Below are 21,995 nucleotides of genomic sequence, written 5' to 3' on the forward strand. Positions count from 1 at the left end.
TACATACTTCATATTGGTATTTTAAGAGATAAAAAAAACAGTAACAAAACTATTTGCGTTCAATATCCATAAAATATTTCAGTTTTTTATTTTTGAACAAAATACTAAGTACTTGTTTTCTTTATTCCTTATTTTATTTTCCTAAATAAAGATATTGAACAAAGATCAATGAATGAGTTCGACTAAATCGTTTTCTTAATTAACACAAAATTTTAACACAACATGCTTAATTAAGTATCAATTAACAGTTTAAGTATTTTACAGTGATTTTGTTATAATCACATGTTATATTGCAAACAAGAGATGGTACAAATGTCGAAGATTCTGCAATCTTAAGGAGGCTGGGGGAAAATGTCTCTCAAATTCACCAAATTTGCAGAAATGTTTAATATAATCTTTATTTATATTTTAATGTGAAAGACCACATCACAATCACCGTTAATTTGATCATTTTTTGCATCTGAAGAAATTGCACATTATGTAAAAAAAAAATTATGAAAAATATAAAAAATTATTTTAAAAAAGGCAAAAAAAAAACAAAAAAAAAACATACCAATCACAAATATTAACACAATAACAAACACTTAACATTATTTGTTATAAAGAAAAATATCACACTTCACCAAAATAAACATTTATATGTCACACGAATGCAAATATGTAAAACAAAAAAGTAGCCACAAGATTATTTCAGAATTTTAATATAATAATAGTCTATACATGTGTAATAAAGATTGAGCATTTAACAAAAAATTTCGAAGGTGAAATTATAAGAAAGAAAAAGAAAGAAAATATTTGAACAAAAGTTACCTCCCTTTGAAAAGTAAAAAAAGTACTGAAAAACAGCTAAAATTCTTTTTTGCCATCTTGTAACCCTTGGATGACCATCAACTGAATCAATACCATCATTTTCATTTCTTTCAAAAGACAATAATTATATCAGTAAGATGTAAGAGTTATAGAACATTAAAGTGAAACCCTTTTATTGTGTAGCGATAAAAACGCTTTAAAATGGCAGCCACCCCAGCCTTGTTAAGTCCTACTACATGTATTTTTTAAATCATTTTAAAGGAAGATTTAAATTACCAACGATTAGTGTATTTGTTGTGTAAACAGTCAACTTTGGATTTTTACATTAGTACGGAAGTGTATAAAAGCCTACACTTGCTAATGGTGTATTATCTAATTCTGAATCTAGTTGTAGACGGCAGTTGACAGTTTAAAAAAAGTTTTCAAAAACACAAAAACGGTTAAGTTTTGATTAAATCCACTTTTAAATACATATATTACGATTTAATCTTCTCTTTAAGTATATACCTCGATCTTTGCTTACCCTAGCTAAATTATATATATTATTTTTTATAACACAAAAAAATCCCAACTGCTACAAAGGTAATGATTGAAACGCAGATATACACTATAATTATGATCCCTGATTCCTTTTCTGATTGGGGCTTCGAATTCTCTAAAAAAAATTAAATAAGTCTGAATTATTACTATTTTCTTTTACCTCAGATGCAAAAGAACTAAAAAAAACTTCGTCAGGTAATAATCAGCTAAATATCATGGAAACAACCATAAATTAAACATACCAGTCGTGCTGATCTCTTTTAGCGGATTTGATGTAGTGGTCTTCTCTGTGATATTCTTTATCATTATATAAGCGTTAAAGGCCTTTAAACATTCTTCTTCTATGATTTTGCTGTCCCCTGTTAGGTAAAATTGTTCATTTTGTATATATATATATATATATATATATATATATATATATATATATATATATATATATATATATATATATAAGGCACTAAAAATGGCTAACGACACGAACAATAGGAATTGTTATAAATGTTTATAATGTAGCTGTTCTTTTTTTTTTTTATAGTTTCTTAAGTAGTTTTGTGGTAACTTTAGATTTTGTTTTCTTTTTTTACTCATGTAATTTATTTTTTTGGTCCTGAAGAAGGGACCGGTTGTCCCAAAAATTTGACAATTTCTATTGTTCGTGTCGTTTGCAATTTTTAGTGCTTTATATATTCGGTTTACTGGCTTAGTATCTATATATTATATCCGACTCTTTAAAGATGCCTAGTGTTGTTGATTCTATTCAGTGCTTTATATATATATATATATATATATATATATATATATATATATATATATATATATATATAAACTAATTATTTTAGTAAGTTCATCACATGCTTACCCTGACGTTGCAATCTGTTCTTCAGATTATCATACTGACTGCAATTTCTACATTTGCCATCAAAACTCTGTACTCTGTAGGTTAATGTGCTTTTTACAATAGTCACCGCAGGACAAGCATTACCTATAGAAACAAGAATGCGAGAAAAATGAAACGTCAGTTTAAAATCATACTTATAACAATGTATTTTTCGAAATTGAATTAACCCTTGCGAACATTACTTCTTTTTCAGGTGACGGACGATACCAAAGCACATTTTTATACGAATTTTTAAGATATAAAAAAAACCCTAAAATAAACAAATGGTATATATCAAATTCTTAAACGATGCTTATAATTTGTTTAATTATCCAAACTGTTTAATGAGTGTTTTTAAGTTAAATAAAACATGGTTTCTTATCTGCCAAAATGCAAAAACCTGAAACATCTATTTTCCTGCTGAGTTTGTTAATTTCATAATGATCAAGATAGTTTATGTGCTCCCCCAAAAGGGAGGGGACTACTTTAAACTTTAGTTTTCCATATCTTAATTAAAAAAAAAAGTTGCTAAAATAACTTTGGAGGCGTAATTTCAATATATATTTATTGAATTCACACGTATATTTGGTCAAGTTATGCAGTTGGCTTATTGACTTAAAAGTTTAATCCACAATATTCTGACTTGCTTTTACTATTCAAATGAAAAATAGCATATTCCAAAGGAAAAGAATTTGTTGTGAGTATTAAAACTTTTAAAATACCTGGTAAACAAATGTTTTCAGTACAAATAGCCAACACATTTCCTTCCAAATCTGGGATACAAGCTTTAATGTCACCAACTCTACAGCGGAGTTGGTCAATCCCGAGTTTGCATCTTTCAAGATCAGGATATATTGACGAAGAGTAATTACTGACTAAAGTAGGGGATCCTATGCAATTTGTTGCCTGTATACAAAAGACAGAGTAGCTGATTTGAAAAAAATAATTTCACATATTCACACTATAGTTGTGACAATTTATTGCAAAGGTAAAACACACACATGCACTCACAGAGAGAGAGAGAGAGAGAGAGAGAGAGAGAGAGAGAGAGAGAGAGAGAGAGAGTTGTATGACTAGAACCTATGAGTAATTTTGATATAATTTCCCTTAGATTTTGTATACATATGCTTAAAATAATGATTAAATTTATTTGGAAAATGTAATCGTACCCGGACCAATACTATTGGTCATAGCTTTCCATTTTCTCCAGTTCATGAGAATTCCTTTTACATTTATGCTGTAGAACTTGAAATATAATCATATTGGTAAATCAAGACAAATAAATAGCAACATGCATGTCAAATGTTTTTTAAAATTCGTAATTACGTTTTTGGTTGGAATTTTATTGTTTGTGTAGGCAGTTCTTTTATTTTTATGGGGCCGACTTGATTTTTGTTTGAGCATTATTTTGCGCATTCTTGTAAAATAAAATGATTTAACTTTTTAGAAATAATTTGATTTTTGAAATAAAAAAAAAAACAAACCATAAAATCTATTGCAAACTTCTAGAAAATGTATTAATTTTTTACAATTGTACCATTATTCAGTTAGGTAAACAATTTTATAATGCATTACAAGAAATGTGATACGACCTCTTTTAAAAGTAGATAAAGTAAATTTGTGTTATATATATATATATATATATATATATATATATATATATATATATATATATATATATATATATATGTGTGTGTGTGTGTGTGTGTGTGTGTGTGTGTGTGTGTGTGTGAGATATAAATAAGAACGTGTCAGTGTTTGAGAAAAATATCCATATTAGCATTTGAATAAATTGATTAGAAAAACAAAAATATAAAATAAATTAATAAACGAATGAGTAAAATAAAAAATGAATAAGTAAAATAAAAAATGTCCATTTTTATTCCATTTTTATTTTAAGAAAGTCCTTCAAAATATCTTGACGATAGATTATCACAAACCATCACAGGAACATTTAGGTTAATGTATGTATTTTCATTGTTAAAAAAGAGATTTTTAACCAAGTCGGCCCCTTTAAATGGCACTACATTTGCTCAAATAGTCAATGATAATGAGGATTATTCTGAAAACTATAATCATACCCGGACCAACCCGCGGGCTGGTCGTAAGTTTTCAGTTCTCCCCGTCTCATGTGAACTCCAAGTGTAATTTTAAGATTGCCGCGAGAGATGGCATTGGAAATCTGTCTTGCGTAACAAAAAATAGAAATAATTGACATCAATTCTGACTTACATAATAGCTATATAGAAAACATATAATACAGCCTTCAGTAGTAATTTTAAAACTGAAAAGCTTTTGTGATATTCTAAAATTTGATAGTCTTTCAAAAAGGATAAAGGTCCACATTTTCGTCTACCTGATGATAGGTCGGAGTTGCTGCAGATGGATTATTATTGACAATCACAGCTGTCGAAAGTACGAAAATCCAGAATTCCAGCCAGGAATTCAATCTTTTGTTAGCTACAATTGAACAATGAGTATGCAGTTACACTTTTCATCACTTAAAAGACTATTACGCCAGTAATAAAAAAATATTACGCTTCTTCAGAGGCAGCAAAACAGAATAAACGAGAGAAGACTATGAACTTTGAAAATAAGAAAAAAAACCCACTTTTTTGGCATTGATGTGCATTGAATGTAGATGTATATCTTTTTTCCCCTTTCATTAGAATGTAAATATAAATCATTTTAAAATGTAAAAGCTGTAACTTTACTCTTTACTGAGTTTGGGCCTCAATGTTTACTGATGTGGAAGATCGCAAAGTACTTCTTTTTTGTTACATTGGTTCAAAATTCTTTTCAAAAACTTCGAATTCCCATTTATGGTTCTCCAAAAAAAAAAAACTTAAGAAACACAATATTTTTCGCAAATTTTCTGTACTTTTTCTTTATGGAAATATTTCATTCAGATCATATTGATAAGCTTTCATTGAAGAATAATTTGTGTCAAGATTGGTAAAAATGTGTGAAGATGATCTAGAACAAGGAGAAATATAAAATCATGCAGTTATCGATGAAAAGGAAAAACAACACCACCTCAAAACTTCAATCGAAAAAGCTTAAATTGAGCCTTCAGTAATGAGAATAAAAAAATTAACAGAGATGATTTAACTTTTCTTAAAATTATAAGTTTTGCATTGGTACATAAGAACTACATTTTTCATATTTCAATTTTAATTTTTGAGGACAGTGTACACTTTTTCTATCAGATAATGAGAAATAAGCGTGTTTTGTGCTGATATTCTAAAATATCACCGTGTAGTTTGGATTCTACAGTCGAGAGAATCATTGATGCACGTATGTCCAAAATAATCTGAAATGAATCAACGTCATTGTAGTCTATGTTTGGTTGTGTTCTTTATTTTTGTAGTATGTTTTAGGGTTTCAGTATGTTTGTGGACTTTAATAATTTGTTTTTTCTTTAATTCTTAGTCAAGTGCTGAAATAAGAAGAAAACTGTAAATAAGTTATATAAAAAGTTATTATGTTTATTGTATTTTCACAAATGTTATAAGGAGAATAGAAAGCATTATTTGTAAATGTGCATAATGCAAATCTAAAAAATTCTATTGAATTCATTGAAAAGAATTAGCTTGGCAAGAGTATTTCTTCTGTCAGAAGTAATCCCCCTTGCTACATGTATATATAAACGTAACTATAAACATTATGGCTGTTTTTTTTATTCTCTGATGATTTTTATTTCTAAAGCATCAAGTTAAATGAAGTTAATATAACTGTAGTTAATCATATACAAATTATGAATAAATTTGCTGTAATTAAAACACGATAGTATGTAATATAATTATTGCTTTAGCTTTTTAAAGGCCAATACGATGATTTCAGTACCCGAGAAGAACATATATTCACAGAGCCAAGGGTGAATAGTGTACTTCTTGGGTAGTTACATGTATATCATCGTATTGATTGACCCCCCCCCCCCCAGAAATAATTGTTTTATCATAGGATTTAGCGAAGAATTGATACAGACATATTAAATTGAGTTTTATCAAGCGAAGACATAGGTTTGAAGCTTTAACCGTACAAAAAGATAAAACGCGATATTTCTTTGGACGATCTACTTTTAGCAAATGTAGAGATTTTACTAATTGATCACGTGCAGGTGAATATAACATTTTTGTGGGTTTTTTTCTAGAATATCAGACAATAAAGACACCAACGAATTAATCAATTATGTAATAAAACTCATTAATAACTGTGAAAAATACAAATATCTGTAATAGGATACACCTAATTATCACGCTCATCCAATATCTTAGCGATGCCATTAAGAAATACTGATGAACGTTTTTTGTTATATTTACCTTTTCTTGACTGTCTTTCCGATGAAGATACTTCATGGGCAAAAACAGTTTTTCTGTTCATTTCTGCGTATCGGTGATACTATTAAAAATACCGATACTGATAGAGTAAACAGATTGATAAAAATAGGTATGACGTTTTCTTTAATTAAAACATGAAATTGGCTATTTTCCAGGCCTTTCCACAATATTACGCATATGAAGAAACATATTGGAGGGCAATGGAAACAAACTACTCTGAAAAAAGTTTGATTCTTACGTTGGCAAGTTCAGTTCACATCCACTGACACTAGTTATGAAAATGGCCGACGAACTAGATTATTTCAGTATATAGCTTTTTAACTTCCTCTTTCGGTTTGAGTCACATAAATGTACTAGGTTAGTATTGAATTTTAATATGATGAAATTGCACAACTGCAGATACAGGTTTTTTTTTTCCAAACGAGTTTTGGTGACTGACATATCGTTAAACAACACTTCATGTACAATCTAGTGGCAAAAATCACAGGTACATTTAGCAAGGCATGAGGTTTACGTTTAAGTTACTGATATAAAACATTTAAATGACCTCGCTTTATTGCAAACAGAAATAGTCAGACATCTTTAACATTGTTTTCCATCTCATATTTAAAGTGGGTCTGGAAAAAGGTAAAGTTAGCTACTAGTAACTGGCTACGAGAAGTAAGTAAAAAAAAAATAGCTACTAGTAACTGGTTTCAAGATGAAGTAAACATTGGCTTCAAGTATGTAACTGGTTACGAGAAGTAAACAAGAGGCCCATGGGGCCGCATCGCTCACCTGAACAATGACTTTATATGACCGTTCAAGGGATACTGTGCCATATGTCCCTTGGTAGGTATTAACAAAAAATAAATATTGTAAAGTATTGAATTTTACAATTTTTGACATTGTACCTTCACGGCATATCATTTTTACCGAAAAAAAGAAAACCATATTAAAGATATAAAACTAAACTTTTGCTAGGGATGTGCTGATAACTTCCGATTCCTTATATTTTCATTCTGCCCCCCCCCCCCTTCAGCCCACTTTTTTAAGCGATCAAAATATGTGAGAGCATAAAGGTAAATTTTCTTCTTCAACTACTTACTACTTATTGTATGCTTGAAAGATTTATCATAATAGTTATTGTATTTTATAAAGAAAAATTCCGGTAGATGTGAAGAATAAAATAGTACCTCAATGCACTCAATTCCTCATATCAAAAAAATTTCAAATATTTAACTGGTCTTTCCCATTCTAAACGACTGTTATTTACCTGTCGTAAATTGTGTGACTTTTGTAACCTTACTCACTTGATAAATGAATACTGTTGTCACGTGACATGTTGAAGAACTTGAAGATTACTAATATGTTTTTATTTATTGTCAATTACGCTTCGTTAATTGATAATCAACGAAAATTCTTTTTTAAAAATCTGGAAATCATCTGGATTGTTTTGATTTTACAATCTTGCGCATGTGCATTGCATTCACACTAAATCACGAGAGGATCCTTGGTTTATGTTTCCACAATTTGACATTTGCATGAAAAAACTCAGAAACGATAATACAAATACGTGTAAATTTTCATTGAAAAGTGCTTTATATTCTGTTCATTAAAACAATACGGGAGATAACTCTCAGTGCATTTAATAGGAAAATTCCCGAGAGTTCCGAATGTCTACATGCTGTGTAAATTTGAAGCATGTAAAAATCGTTGGAGAAAAAGTTTTGAATTCTTCATTAATATCAATTAAATTTTTAGATAAGAGGTATTTACAGCCTCAAAATGGTTTGTTTTGAATAATTTGACTGTTATTTTCAATGCAGCTTCATTAATTTTCTCCAAAATCGTTTCGGAGCAATTTTTTGCTACATTACGGGTATATGGGAGGCATTTTAACTGTGGTGATGGCCTGTCCCGAGACAGAGTTAGATTATTCTAACTAAGCGGAGTTTGTAAAACTAATAGCATTTTTGTAGCCTTAAAGCTGGGTTATGTCAACAATACAGTTGATGTATCTATTTCGCCAGTTAAAGTCCGATATCATATGCAAAGTCAACCCGTGCACGCACGGGTCAAACTCTAGTTATATCGAATGTATTGACAGGCATATCACTCTATCTTTCTAAGGCATATCAATCTATCTTACTAAGGCCCACCCATTTTTTTTTTATCTTTATTCAAAAACAACAAATGGCTACAAACCAGGATGATTTTCCGCTGTAAGATTATCTTAGTAATAGCGATAATGCCTTAATCCCCGTAACAAACTGTGTCAAAACTATTGAAACTGTTTTAACGGTGTCGTTTTATATTTACTGATGTTTGAAAAACTACCAAAATTGATGTAGAATTCATATAATTCATGAGCATATTATCCTTTAATTTTTTTGGACAAGTATTTAACGTTTAACGAGACATTTCTAATAATCAACCAAAATTTTTGGGGTCAGTCGTAGAATTCTAAGCATGATACAGAGCTCACGATTCTGATAGCTTTGAGTCATATTTTGTACACATGAGTTTATTAATATTACATTCAGCTTAAGATTTCTAACTTGATTTTCCTATTCAGCATTTACAATGTAGACCAAAAAAAAGAAGAATGGGCTCAGATCTGTCACACAGAATTGTGAGCAAAGCTCTGTATCTTGCTTATAATTCGAAACTTAACCCTCAAATATAGTTAGTAAATAGAAATTGTAAACAATTAAACAGAAGAAACATGCACTAAAACAAATAAAGAGCACGATTTATTTATCAAAAATGAATCAAATATATTCCTACATATTTCCTTCAGCGATATTAAACTCTGTCTAAACTGAGTAAACTCGAGAAAATGCTGAACAGCTCAACAAAAGACATTACATAAATCAACCATTATGCAAAAGATCATACCGAATTACCAAAAGAACGCATTGTATTATAGTATTTTGTTGATACATCAGATTATTTTGCGCAGGTAAATAAATAGTCGACTGTCTGATTTATTGAAGTCTCTGATTTGATACGTAAAAATTACAAAATACTGGCGATATTTCCCAATGTCACAGAGCATTAATAATGAAAATGAAACAAATATCAAAACAAGCTAACATAACACAGCCGTCGAATGTAAAAACTGTAAACGCAAAGATTCCCTTTCCATGCGAACTGTTACACAGCAAACATTTTTGTCAGATCGACCAGTCAAACATGGCTGTGCTTCCAAAATGGCCGTTTTGAAGTTTTCGAATTTTCTGGAATGAATCTTGAATAACGAACCCGAACCTTTAAACCGACCCCCCCCCCCCCCCCTTATTATCTGTTTTGTTATAATTCAAATTTGGAGCAGAATTAGCCCTTAATTTTTGCATTTTATATTTTACTTCTTATAAGGATAATTTATGCTAAATTACGTTATATTTGACTCAGTAGTTCTTGAGAAGAAGATTTTTAAAAGTGCAGCCCCACTTTTTCTTTATTTACAGTTTTGAGTTTAGAGGTTTTCTCCGCTTTGAATGAAAATTGGTTTTTCATTTCTGCAATTTAGATTCACCTTTCCATAAGGATTCTATGGTTGAATTTGCCCAAGTGGTTTTAGACAATAAGTTCAAAATGTAAAAAGTTTAAAGACGGAAGGACAGACGGACAGACGGACGACAGACAAAATGTGATCAGAAAAGTTCAGTTGAGCTTTCAGCTCAGGTGAGCTAAAAAGCTTGCTACTAGTAACTGGCTACGAGATGAAAGAAAACTTGGCTACAAGTTACTGTCCAATTGACAAAACATATCATGTTACAATGTATTTCATATCTTTGGTAGATTTATACCTGTGTTGTTAATATGGACATTGCACTATGTCATCCACATGATTTATCATCTTTTGTGATATCACCAGCTACAAATTGCCCCATAGATATATCATTTTTAACATGTTTGTCAAAACATTTTAATAGCTGCAAATAGATAAACTTTAATTATCTACAAGTGTTGTTAATATCAACATATGAAAAGCTTTTCTACAGGAATATACTCTATAAGTACTCTTATACCTCTCGTAGTCTCATTAGTTATTGGTGCATTTCATTTCAAATATCTCCATTAAAGACAATATTGTCCATTTAACCCAAGAAGCTGTACGTATAAATGTTGTTGAAGATATCAACAAGTGTTATTGATCTTAACAATCAATTAAGTCATCCACATGATATTACGACAAAATTACTCAAATATATCGGCAGCTACCATTGCATATCGTTTCAAATATTTCTAATTTAAAGACAATTTTGAAGGCCTAAGCTAAAGATAGATATATAAATCAACCTAGGCAAAACTAACAGGTATAAAAGTTTTACTGTTTTACATTTTTATTAAGACATTCAATGGTTCTACGTAGTAAATCGGTTTACATTTTAAAAACATTGAATGCTTTATTGAAAGTATTGAAAAAATCAATAGTTTGTGAACAAAAAACAACACTTATTCAAAACCAAACAAACGTAAGATGTACGATGAAATGCTATACAAAGATAAAAACATAATTTTTTCTCTGTTTTATTTCATTTTTTTAACAGCTGTCTTTCTTAAAGGTCATGGTAAAAAAATCGTGGCAAAATAAAAAAAAAATTGAAGCAAGGTCACAGTTTTATTATTCAGTTGCAAATGTTAACACACCCTGTAATCCTCATTGACCGAAACTTTTGTGCATGACACCAAACCTAAAATTTTACAGAAATATACGATTAATAACCAACAAGATTCAGTTCTTATCAAATCTAATTCATCAATTCTATCTAAAAAAGTAAAGCTGGTGCAAAAACTTACTTTCTATGCTTTTTTTCATTAAATGGAAAACACCTTTTTGCATTTCTGCTTGATTTTTAAAGAGCAGATACAATACGTGAGCAATAAAACAACCTTCATAGGGAAGAAAAGAAAACATGATATACAATTATTTTTTAGAAGAATGAATATCCATATGAACCCCAACAACATATTAATAATAATTATTTAATTATTGTTGAAATATTCCAAAAGTATACGATAATTTTGAGAGACATTTTAACCAGCCAATTTGGCATAACATTATTTTTTATATATCATATCATATCAAATTAAATATTTCATTCTAGCTTATAGTCCGATCAATATGATTGAGGAGTTGTTATAATAACATTTGCTACATAAGACGTTTAGTTCTTACAATCTAGAACTTTTCAACTTTCCGCTTAGATTAGATGCAGGTCTATAGCTACCGGTCTGAAACAAAATCGGATAAACGATTTGAGAGGTACAGTTCTGTACGTGTTAAAAAGTTGCAATCTACGGCGGCGCAAAAAACAGCACAGGTTTTGGATTGATTAATCTTATTTCCTAACAAATGTGTACAAATACTTCCATTAATTTCATGGGGGCCAATTTTCGGATTGTTGGGTTTTTGCTTATTTGTGAGGACATAATTTTGAGGATGCGTCGGTTTTCAGTTTCAGTAATAAAAAAAATATAACTCTTTCTAAATTTGTTTTCGTTGAGGATGTAAATTCGTGGTGGAGGACCACCCACGAAAATCACTAAAATTGAGCCACCACAAATTCTAATGATTCCACAGTATTTGATTCCCAAAAATTTCATTATACACTTAACTAAGGATATCGTCACTTAACTTGCCTCTGATATTCTTTTGAACAGCATCACCAGCCCCGTAAAGTGAACAGGTGCAGTTTATTTACATGTTAAAATGGTGACTCTTGATTTGCACGTGAATTCAACATTCTTAATTTTCCTAGGTCGGTACGAGTTTAAGAGAAAATCTGAGGAAGTAAAAGGACAGAATTTGCAATAAATTGTCTGAAGAATTTAATGATACTAATTATGTCAACTAAGTTTTTACTATATAAATAAGGTTAGTTAGTCTAAAACTAGAGCAATTTAAAGTGCGCCGTTAATTACCTTTTAACGCATACGGAACTGTAGCTCCCAGGTCGTCCATCCGAATATTTTTAAATCGGGATTTTTAGACCTGCAGCCAGCTTTAGAATAGTCAATATTTTAGTGTAGTAAATTCTTTTGCTACCTGTAAGAGGATGATTGTTGTTGCAATTACTGTCAAATAGAAAGACCATCCAAAACGACTTTCGTCAAATTTCAAACAAATCAATCTCGTTGATCCAAACTCAAACAAACCTTGAAAAAAATATAGTTATCATTATAATCATGTTTATTTCTTCTCATTTTACACAGAAAATAAAACCTTTTTAAAAATGAAATTATGTTACATTGTACAATGAACGTGGAATCATTGATTTTACATTTGGTTACTGCATTCATAGATGATTTGCCGGTATATATGTTTATACAGACAATTAATCTGTGAACTCATTTGAATTCATAGGGTCATTTTTTTTGGATTGTCAATTTCATCAAAATTTCAATTCTGATGTTCTTCTATTGTTTCGTTTCTGTGTAACAAATAGAGATTGTGGTTCTTGATTCGCCTGAGATATCAATATTAATCTGTAGGCAGGGAGTAATCATGAAATCTACAAATAAAGAACACCCACGAGTGTGTGTGTGTGTGTGTATGTGAGGTAAATGTAGAAAGTATACAATATCTATCAAATAAAAAGTCTTACATTCTCCCTCAATTCGTTCGTGCGGATATAAATTAGTCCTATTTTATGTAACAACAAGACAGAGACTAGATGCTGTCATTAGACAGTTATACCCGCACCAAGTGTTTCCCCCTAAATAACACTGTTTAGTACCAGTTTAATTAAAAATGCAGGCCACATGCAAGCTCCGGTAATACATCTAAAAATTATAATTTTCATAACTGAAGGAGGAGATCCCTTCCCATATGATAATACACATGAGCAGCACTTTATGTGCAGTTAATCAATAATCTTAACATTTCATGTCATAGAAAGTACATGTATAATGGTCTATATAATTAGTACAAACAAAGTAAAAAATTAAATTATGCCCTATCCCCGTGGCAGTTCCGTCTTTAGTTTTGCTACTGTGGGCCTACATATACATCATTGTGTGCACAGATATTTAGAGAAGGGGTGGGAGTGAGGGGTCCAGACCCCCCCCCCCCCCCCATGAAAAGTCATTTATATCAATAGTAAAATTACAAAAATACACCATGGACCCCAATGCTCTTACAGACATGTAAAGGCTCTAACCCATTGCGTTTAATGTTAGGTAACATTATTTTATAATATTATATTTATACACATGTACTTTATTGCTTATTTCAATCAGAAGTATACATCACAATATGCAGGTGTTCTGCACCACCATGAAGCTGTTATTTACCTAATAAAATAACGCAATGGGTTTTGAAGAATCGGTCATAAAAATACATGCATGTTACAAATAACTAACCTTTGTCTGAAATAACGTACACAGGACAGGTCTATAAGTCTCAATAGCGGGTACTAGTTTTACCCAGCTCTTCGATTAGATGGATTTCACGTGGTGTATACATACATGTATGTGTTTTCCATATGCAGAAAAGGATTAGTTAACATGCATAAACATTTTTTTTTGTGATGATCAGCTAAAGGAAATCATTATTGTGCTTTAATTGGATTATCATTATTATGTTGACCAATATAGGTATGCATAAATATGTATAGTGAGTATTATGCACAATATTATGAGACACCGGTATGTACATAAGTATTACTTTCACTTTCTAAATAAGTGATCTCCCTATGCTAGCATACCGTATCATCATCTTTTAATATTTAAATAAGCTTATCATCGTTACCTATCCTATCGCATTTGTAAAGTTTCTGTCATTTTAATTGCAAAAGTTATTTTTTTCATTTGTCAGACTTATACTATTGAGTTGACCCCATATTGACCCTGTAACAATTTCGTATTAAATTTGTGTATTACATGTATAAGTAAGTGTAGAGACTTTTCATTTTTATATGAGTTATAATAGTAAGGAAGAAGTATTTCTTTCTTAATGTATTATAATGCATCAAATACAATGTAGGCCATGACCCTATGGGATTGTTCTGACCCCATGAAACAGGAAAATACAAAATATCTTCTTATGTCATTATGATGCATCAAATGGCGTAAAGTACATTAATGACCCCCAGGAGTGTAAACATCTATAATTTGAATCATTAATTGTTATTAATTTTAACTTGTCGATGAAATTAGTTATTGATCACAAGGTAGAATGACTTCTGATCATATCTCAATAGATCATTTGTCAATTATGCAAGGTGTAATGTGATATTTTTTTTTACGAAAACATTTTTTACCAGTTTATAAAACTTTTAGACGCCAAATCATATTTTGATTTAAATAGATCACTCGACAATGAATAAAAGTGTAAATGTAAGGTTATTATCATTTTAAGCATAAATAAATGCAATTTTTTTTAATTTCATTTTATTTATAGTGAGGAGGAATACATGCTCGGATCAAGAAAATTTTCCAGGGGGAAGGGGGTGGGGCGACAGTTTATATTTCAGTTTGTTTGGGGTGGGGGTTCTAAGTCATATACATGTATTTGACAATTTGTTTATGTAATTTAAAATAAGACTAAGCCATACTCAACCATGAATATGAATAGTAGAGAACAAAACACAAACTAATACACACACACACACACACACACACACACACACACACACACATATATATATATATATATATATATATATATATATATATATATATATATATATATATATATATATATATATATATATATACGTGTACATTGGAAGTATTACAAAACATAGATGATAGATCTTTATTTGGGTTTTTAAATTGAATCATATATCATGTACATATATTATTGTTTCTTTGTTCAAGGCATTTCAGATGGTATGTAGGTCATGATCCCAAGTACTCCTCCTGAAATTATCAAATATTATAAAAACCAATGAGATTCCCTCCTTAATCCAAAGATATTATTCCTCCTTTGGTCATGGCGCATCAGATCATTATGGTATGTAAGTCATGACCCTAAGGGGTCATCCTGACCCCCTTAGATCAGAAATGTCAGTTATCTTTTAATCATTGATATTTGATGATCCTATCTTTATTTAATCTTTATTATTAAGCCTCTCAAGTAAAATTTGGAGACATTGATTTTGTACGGTTCTATTACATGTATTCTTCTTTTTCTTCTCTCCCGCTCTGAACTTGTTTCTCAGAAATGGCTGAACAGAATTGTACAAAACTCTAGGATACAATAGGCCTGCATATCTAGTTGTGCACCCTAGTTTGATATTTCTTACTTGGGGTTAGACAACCACTTTTCGGGGGGAGGGGGGTCAAAAGGGTGTGGGGTCTAACATTGAACCTTATGGGGAGAATCATAGACTCTATTGTAAATGGTAACTTGAAAACGGAAAAAGATAATAAAATAGGGTTTTTATAATCATATTTTGACCGTAACTGGCTATATATAGAGTTTATCAGACCCCTGGGGCCATCCCCATCACCCAGAATTGGAAGTTACCAAATATCTCAGACACTGTTATAATCATGACCCCTAAACCATATATATTCTTGTTCGGCATCAAATGTTATGTATGTCATGGGCCCTGTGGGTGGTCCTGACCCCCCTTGAACAGAAAGTCCCTTAATATCTTCAAAACAGTTGAGATCCCCACCCTTAAACCATATATATTCTTGTCCCTTGTGTCAAGGGGCATCGAACGGTATGTAGATCATGGGCCCCGGGGGTGGTCATGACCCCCTCGAACAGGAAGTGCACAAATATCTCGAAAACGGTTAAGATCCCCCTTAACTATATATATTCTTGATCCTTAGAGGGCATCAAACGGTATGTAGGTAATGAGTCCCAGGGTTAATTTATTTTTTCAAAACCGTAATGCACATCTATAGAACAGTCCCTATCTTATCCCAAAATATGATGTGTCTATCCATTAAGTCATAAGAGGAGTTCTAGGATCTATGATTTTTGGAGTGATAAACGTCAATTTTCTGCTACTATTTGACTCCATGGATGATGTTTAAATTTTTAAAACCTTACTGCACATCTATAAAACAGTCCCTATCATATCGCAAGATATAATGTGTATATCCATAAAATCATAAGAGGAGCTCTGGGACCTATGTTTTTTTTTTAGTGATAAACGTCAATTCTCTGCTACTATTTGACTCCCTGGATGAAATTCAAATTTTTTAAACCTTATTGCACGTCTAAAGGATAGCCCCAATTATATCTCAAGAGATGACATAGCTACTCCAAAAGTTGTAAGAGAAGTTTTTTGCAAAAAAAAAAACCGTCCTTTTTTGTTGCCCACTGAACCCCTTAATAAAAAAAATTCTGGAACCTAATCACACTTCAATATGACACCCCTAATCATATCCTAGAAGATCATTTGGCTACTGCAAAAAATGACGTTTTTGAAACCATTTTTTGGGTAAAAAAAAAAACAAAACAAACAAACGTCATTTTTCAGCTATTTAATGACCACCAGGAAAAAAAAATGAAAATTCCGAAACCTTATTGCGCATCTATAGGATACATTAAAACATATTCCATGAGATGATTTGCTTACTGTTGAAAATGTAGGAGGAGTTCGAGGAAGAAGGTTTTTTGTGAACAAACGTCATTTTTTACCAATTATTTGACCCTTAGGAATACCAGAGAATTTTTGAAACCTTTTTACAAAACAACATGATACCCCAAATCAAACTCCAAGAGTTCAGTTTGCTGGTTTATAAGATGTAAGAGTAGTTTGAGAAAGTAAAACGTGACAGACAGACAGACGGACGGACGGACGGAACAGGGTAACAACAATATACCCGAGCTTTCTCTAGAAAGTGCGAGTTTAAAAAATATGTAGGAATGCTAGTCGCTATAGCCTCTTATTTACCTTTCATTTTTCATATATAAATGGGATCGATTGCATATGTTTAGCTTCTGACCACTTGCAGAATATTAAAGGCATATTAATAGTAAAATACAGTTGTTCTTATAGTAATTTTAACATACGTATACTCAGGTTATAGCGAGAGTCAACACCGAATTTGAATGACTAGCGTTATATAGGGATTTCTAGTCACGTGGTCTGAAAATTGTTATAGCACATAAACAAACGAACTGAATCTTATTTACCTCCAAATGCATAAAAGAATGAGTACAAAAGGCAGTATTTTTCAGCGCATGTGCAGTCTTTCTTTTTCCCGCAACAAAGATTACAGCCAATGCAACTCCAGATTAGCAGAAAAACGGTCAAACATGCAAATGTTGCTATGTTCAGAGCAATAACTGTCTTGTCAAATACTGAAAATGGAGAAAAAATATAAAAATAAAGAATAAAGAAGAAGGTACAGTTTCTTTTAATATTTGCCCTGAAATTCAAAATGTATTTAAATCTTATGAAAATACACGAATATAATTTTGAACATGTGTTTATATGAAATGTCAAGTTTAACACTTGTATCATGTTTCAAAAACTAATTATGACTTCAACATTTTGGCACATTTCTAAGATTTAGTCAAAAAAGGTGAAAAATGGCACATTTTCTCATAGATTTTTGAAGAGGAAAATGTGTCCGCAGCCGTCGTCCAAAACAAAATTAATGTATTTTATGTGTTTTAACATGATAAGGTTATAATGTGAGTTTCATCGTGGGCGACGGCTGCGGACGTAGTTTTCTACTTAAAAAACCACCGAGAAACTGGTGTCTTCTGCTCAGTTTTATGACAATTACGGGAAAATGCACTGTCTGTGACGTAACAATTACCCTTGTGAAAGTCTTATCAGGTAACTATTTATAGATTCATATTTTATGGGTATTTCCGTGTAAATAAATGTTACATTTTCATTTTTGGTGATATTTTTTTAAATCACTCTAAAACGGGGCAAAATATGACTGAAAATGTACCTAGTTCTTTTCTTTAATGGACATCGTCGTTATTATCTACTTCTTATCTAGAATTATGCTTATATATAATAAAAATTTGGTTTTGGTTTTTAAACTAAATTGTTATTGGACACTGATATATATTTAAGTATATGGAAGTGTTTAGAAATATATACATTAAAATTTCATGTTTTAGGCATATTGTGTTTACTACCGACACGTACAATTTTCTTTGGCAAAATGTTTAATAATTTATCTCTACAAAAGTCTATAAAATTCGATCTATATGAATAAATGTGAAAAACAAGAATGGTTGTAGAAGGTTAGGGTATCCTAACTTAAGATGTTACTAAGTTACTGACGACCAAATTTGAGAGCAGGTCGATATTTGAGGCATGGCCAAATTTGGGGCCAAAAGTAAGGCTAGGACAATTTGGGGCTAGGCCAGTCAAATGGGACCAGGGCACGCAAGGTTTTAGAGTATGTCCCAATAAGACCCCCCCCCCTTTTTACAATCTGTCACCGAGTGTAATAATTAGCATAAAAATTAAAGTAAATCTTACATTTAGTTTCGCTTCAGATTGTAAATGAAAAAAAAAACACCATTGCGCTTTCCACATAATGAAAATTCTGAGGTCAAACAAATGCTTAAAACATCAATATACGTCAATTATCATGATAACCAAATAATCGTATAAATATCATCAACTTGTTTTTAAAAAAAAAAAAAGAATACCATTTTCACTCTCGGGACAATCATAACTGTAGAACAACCCATGATGACAGGTTCTGGTAGTAAGTGATAGGGTAGAATTGTTTGTCGAGTTTGCGGATGTGACTTCCTGCATTTTGATCCAATTTGGCGTAGAAAATCCAACATGGAACAAAACAATGACAACAAATGAAATGCAGACAAGACCTCCAAAATCAACATCCGACATGGTGACCTAAAATGGAAAAAAATAAAACCGGATATTGTTTTAAAAATCCCGTCACCTGGGTGAATCATTCAAAAAATAACTACAACTAGTATAAAGAAATCTTATATTATGCGTCTTTTGTTAATTTTAAGTAAAGAATGTATATTTTACAAACAAGATAGACAATAATGATATGGGGTTGAAAATAATCTTGTATACAGCATAATGTGTATCTTCATTTATTTAAATCCTATTTGTTTTCAAGCGTTAACGATGTAAACTCGCACTTGTATTGCAGAAACTCGAGTCCTCTAGTTCTTTGATATGATTTTAAATTGTAATCTATCATCAGTTAGAATCATACATTTTTGCTAATTGCATATAGGCAAGAACTTCCAAATTTTTATAACGTGAAACATGATTATGAAAATTTAGATAGAGAAGTAACAAACCTTATTCCTAGTACCGTATGTCGTATATTCTTTACCATGGCTATGTATAACGTAAACATATCTGTTCAATTATATTGAACAATTTAAAAACAAAAAAGGTTTTTTTAAGTTAAATAAAATATGTAATGCGTATATGTTAATTCATAACTTAATTCTAATTATCATCAAAGACTTTTAAAATGACTTTTGTTGAAAGCCTTTATTCTAACAATTATCAATGTTTAAAAGTCTTAGAAAAATAAAACACTTTCTATTCCTTACCTAGTCATCATTTTATTCATTTATATTTTACGCCACACACCCTGGAAATTTTTTAATTTTTTTTATTTTAATAGAGCAGCTACTGTCTGTCGGAAATGTTGGCTTTAAAAATCGTTTTTCCTCGACTCTATGATGTCAATTTGCTTTAAAATGTAATAATTTAGAATAATTTTGTACAAGTTTATTTCGAAAAATCAAAACCGTTTAAAATATTCATAACATATTCTGAAAATTTAGCAAAAATGAATGTTGCCTGGGAAAAAATAGAAACTAGTCAAGAATCAGCAATAAGTATTCAAAAGAAGCATGTTAAAGAGCATTAGATGTAAACTTTATAAAAAAAATAGCAAATTTTCAATTTTGAGTTTGTAATATTTTTAAATTATGATGTTCACTTTTTGTTTCCGATGTTAACTTAGTATACTAGCTGCAAAGATATAGGTGTGTCCCTTTTCTTATATAGGCCAAATATATATATTTTTAAAAATTCCTTTGGTTTTTTCCCCCAAATTATCTACCAGTATTTGATTTTTATTTTTCAAATATCAAAGTCTTTTGACCACGAAACATCATCTACCTCATGATCTTTATTATATATTTTAAATTAAAACATCCATAGCATAGACATGTCAAAGTATACCTAAAAAAAAATGCATTATTTGGTTTAATATTTGATTATAAACGCTCAAATATATCATGACGTTGGGTCACAGGGACCACATAGTCTTAAGTTTTGTATTAGTCTCTTTCCACAAATGTTTATTCAATATAATAAAATTCGGGGTTATGACACCAAATTTTTTAATAAACATTTTGTTGAAAGGCATTAGGTATGATCGATGTATTTCTTCTGTCTTCTGAATTAAAAAATAAATAAATGAGCAAATTAGGTCCCCATCTTTACATCCAAGTGGTTTTCGGATGATTGACATGACTAGTATTTCAGGTGCCAACCTCCTCAAAGAAGAAACCTACCAATTATGAAAAATTTCATCGTTCAAATTTCTATCAATTTTGTTAACAATTAACAAAACAGCTTTTATGCTTTCATGCTTAATCAAAATACTATCATAAAATCTGTCTTTTTATAATACGTAATGGAGTAAAGTTTGTCTATAACAATGCGCACTCTTCTAAGCAACATTTGTGTAAGATCAAACATGTACACATCTTCTTAAAAAATTCGCTACATTTCCCTTGCAGTTGGGCTTAGACCATCCATGAACCAGGTTCAACATTTACTTTTATTCTGAGCCTTTCAGTCCTTACCTGTAAGAAACGCGTCTACCCGGATGTAAACCCAGATTCATTTATCAGGGGTATAAACACCGGATACGCAACCGGCCATAAAATGTTAAACAGGGCAGAATATGTTTCAAGCATATCACAGTAAAAGTAAAAAGAGTGCATAGAGAAATTAAATGTTTAGGGCAAATAATTTCTCGAATTTCATGATTTTGGATTTTCCCACAGAAAACCTACCACATACAAATATAGTTCCGGGCATTGATTATCTGTCTATTAATTTTGGATGGATTTTCCTCATGAATGTTATGTAAAAATGAAATAATAATCTTCACAGCTAAATAAATTAACTGTTTAAAACTAATTTCAAAGAAAATGATCATATACGCATTGGACTTAAAACGTGACGAGTGAGATTCCTAGCTATCTGTGTTAATACAGCCAAATACAGGACAGCTGGTGGTAGATGCAATAACTTACCGATTCTTTTGAGTGGAAAATCACAGATTCCTTTCGAAAGAGTTATGTTCCTGTTTAACGAAGACGGTAGGTTGAAGGTTTATTAAGATATGCGATTAATTTATAGCGCATGAATAGCATATGACATTCCTATACCTTAACTGCACCCTTTCTTTATGTTCACGAATGTAGTGGTAATAATGACAATCCCTGTCTGATTTGCGTGAGCGTTATACAGACAGAAAAG

At 30.9% G+C, this 21,995-nt stretch overlaps 1 protein-coding gene and 1 long non-coding RNA gene across 13 annotated transcripts; both read right to left on the bottom strand.

Moving 5' to 3' along the window:
• Positions 1-182: 182 nt before the first annotated feature.
• LOC117692204 (uncharacterized) lies at positions 183-7,016 on the bottom strand. Of its 12 annotated transcripts, XR_004603628.2 has the most exons (10): positions 6,806-6,971; positions 6,550-6,628; positions 5,483-5,540; positions 4,584-4,687; positions 4,309-4,413; positions 3,397-3,472; positions 2,950-3,133; positions 2,210-2,332; positions 1,593-1,709; positions 183-1,465 (listed from the first exon to the last, which is right to left on the bottom strand). XR_004603628.2 is itself a non-coding variant. In XM_034479429.2 (8 exons), exons 2-8 carry the CDS (start codon positions 6,583-6,585, stop codon positions 1,353-1,355), a joined length of 735 nt encoding a protein of 244 aa, XP_034335320.2. In that variant the 5' UTR covers positions 6,586-6,628; positions 6,806-6,968; the 3' UTR covers positions 183-1,352. The 12 variants fall into 12 exon arrangements, 3 of the variants coding, with proteins under 3 accessions (XP_034335320.2, XP_065928271.1, XP_034335321.2); XR_010709744.1 differs by having other exon boundaries at positions 3,397-4,409; positions 6,806-7,005; XR_004603624.2 differs by lacking the exon at positions 5,483-5,540 and having other exon boundaries at positions 4,309-4,409; positions 6,806-6,945.
• A 10,648-nt stretch (positions 7,017-17,664) lies between these two features.
• LOC117692205 (uncharacterized) lies at positions 17,665-21,968 on the bottom strand. Its single transcript, XR_004603636.2, has 3 exons — positions 21,770-21,968; positions 19,148-19,358; positions 17,665-17,827 (listed from the first exon to the last, which is right to left on the bottom strand). It is a non-coding gene; the product is annotated as an uncharacterized lncRNA (long non-coding RNA).
• Positions 21,969-21,995: the final 27 nt, after the last annotated feature.

The sequence above is a fragment of the Magallana gigas genome, chromosome 9 (genome assembly GCF_963853765.1).
Source record: "Magallana gigas chromosome 9, xbMagGiga1.1, whole genome shotgun sequence".
NCBI classification, from domain to species: Eukaryota; Metazoa; Mollusca; class Bivalvia; order Ostreida; family Ostreidae; genus Magallana; species Magallana gigas.

Bases quoted from the DNA above. Each gene is read 5' to 3' on its own strand.
- LOC117692204 (XM_034479429.2), bottom strand. From the start codon at position 6,585: ATGAAGTATCTTCATCGGAAAGACAGTCAAGAAAAG. The intron at 4,688-5,482 runs GTGATATTTTAG...GTTCAATTGTAG, and splicing joins TGTAGAATCCAAACTACACG to CTAACAAAAGATTGAATTCC. The intron at 2,333-2,949 runs GTATTTTAAAAG...TTGTTTCTATAG, and splicing joins TGAAAACATTTGTTTACCAG to GTAATGCTTGTCCTGCGGTG.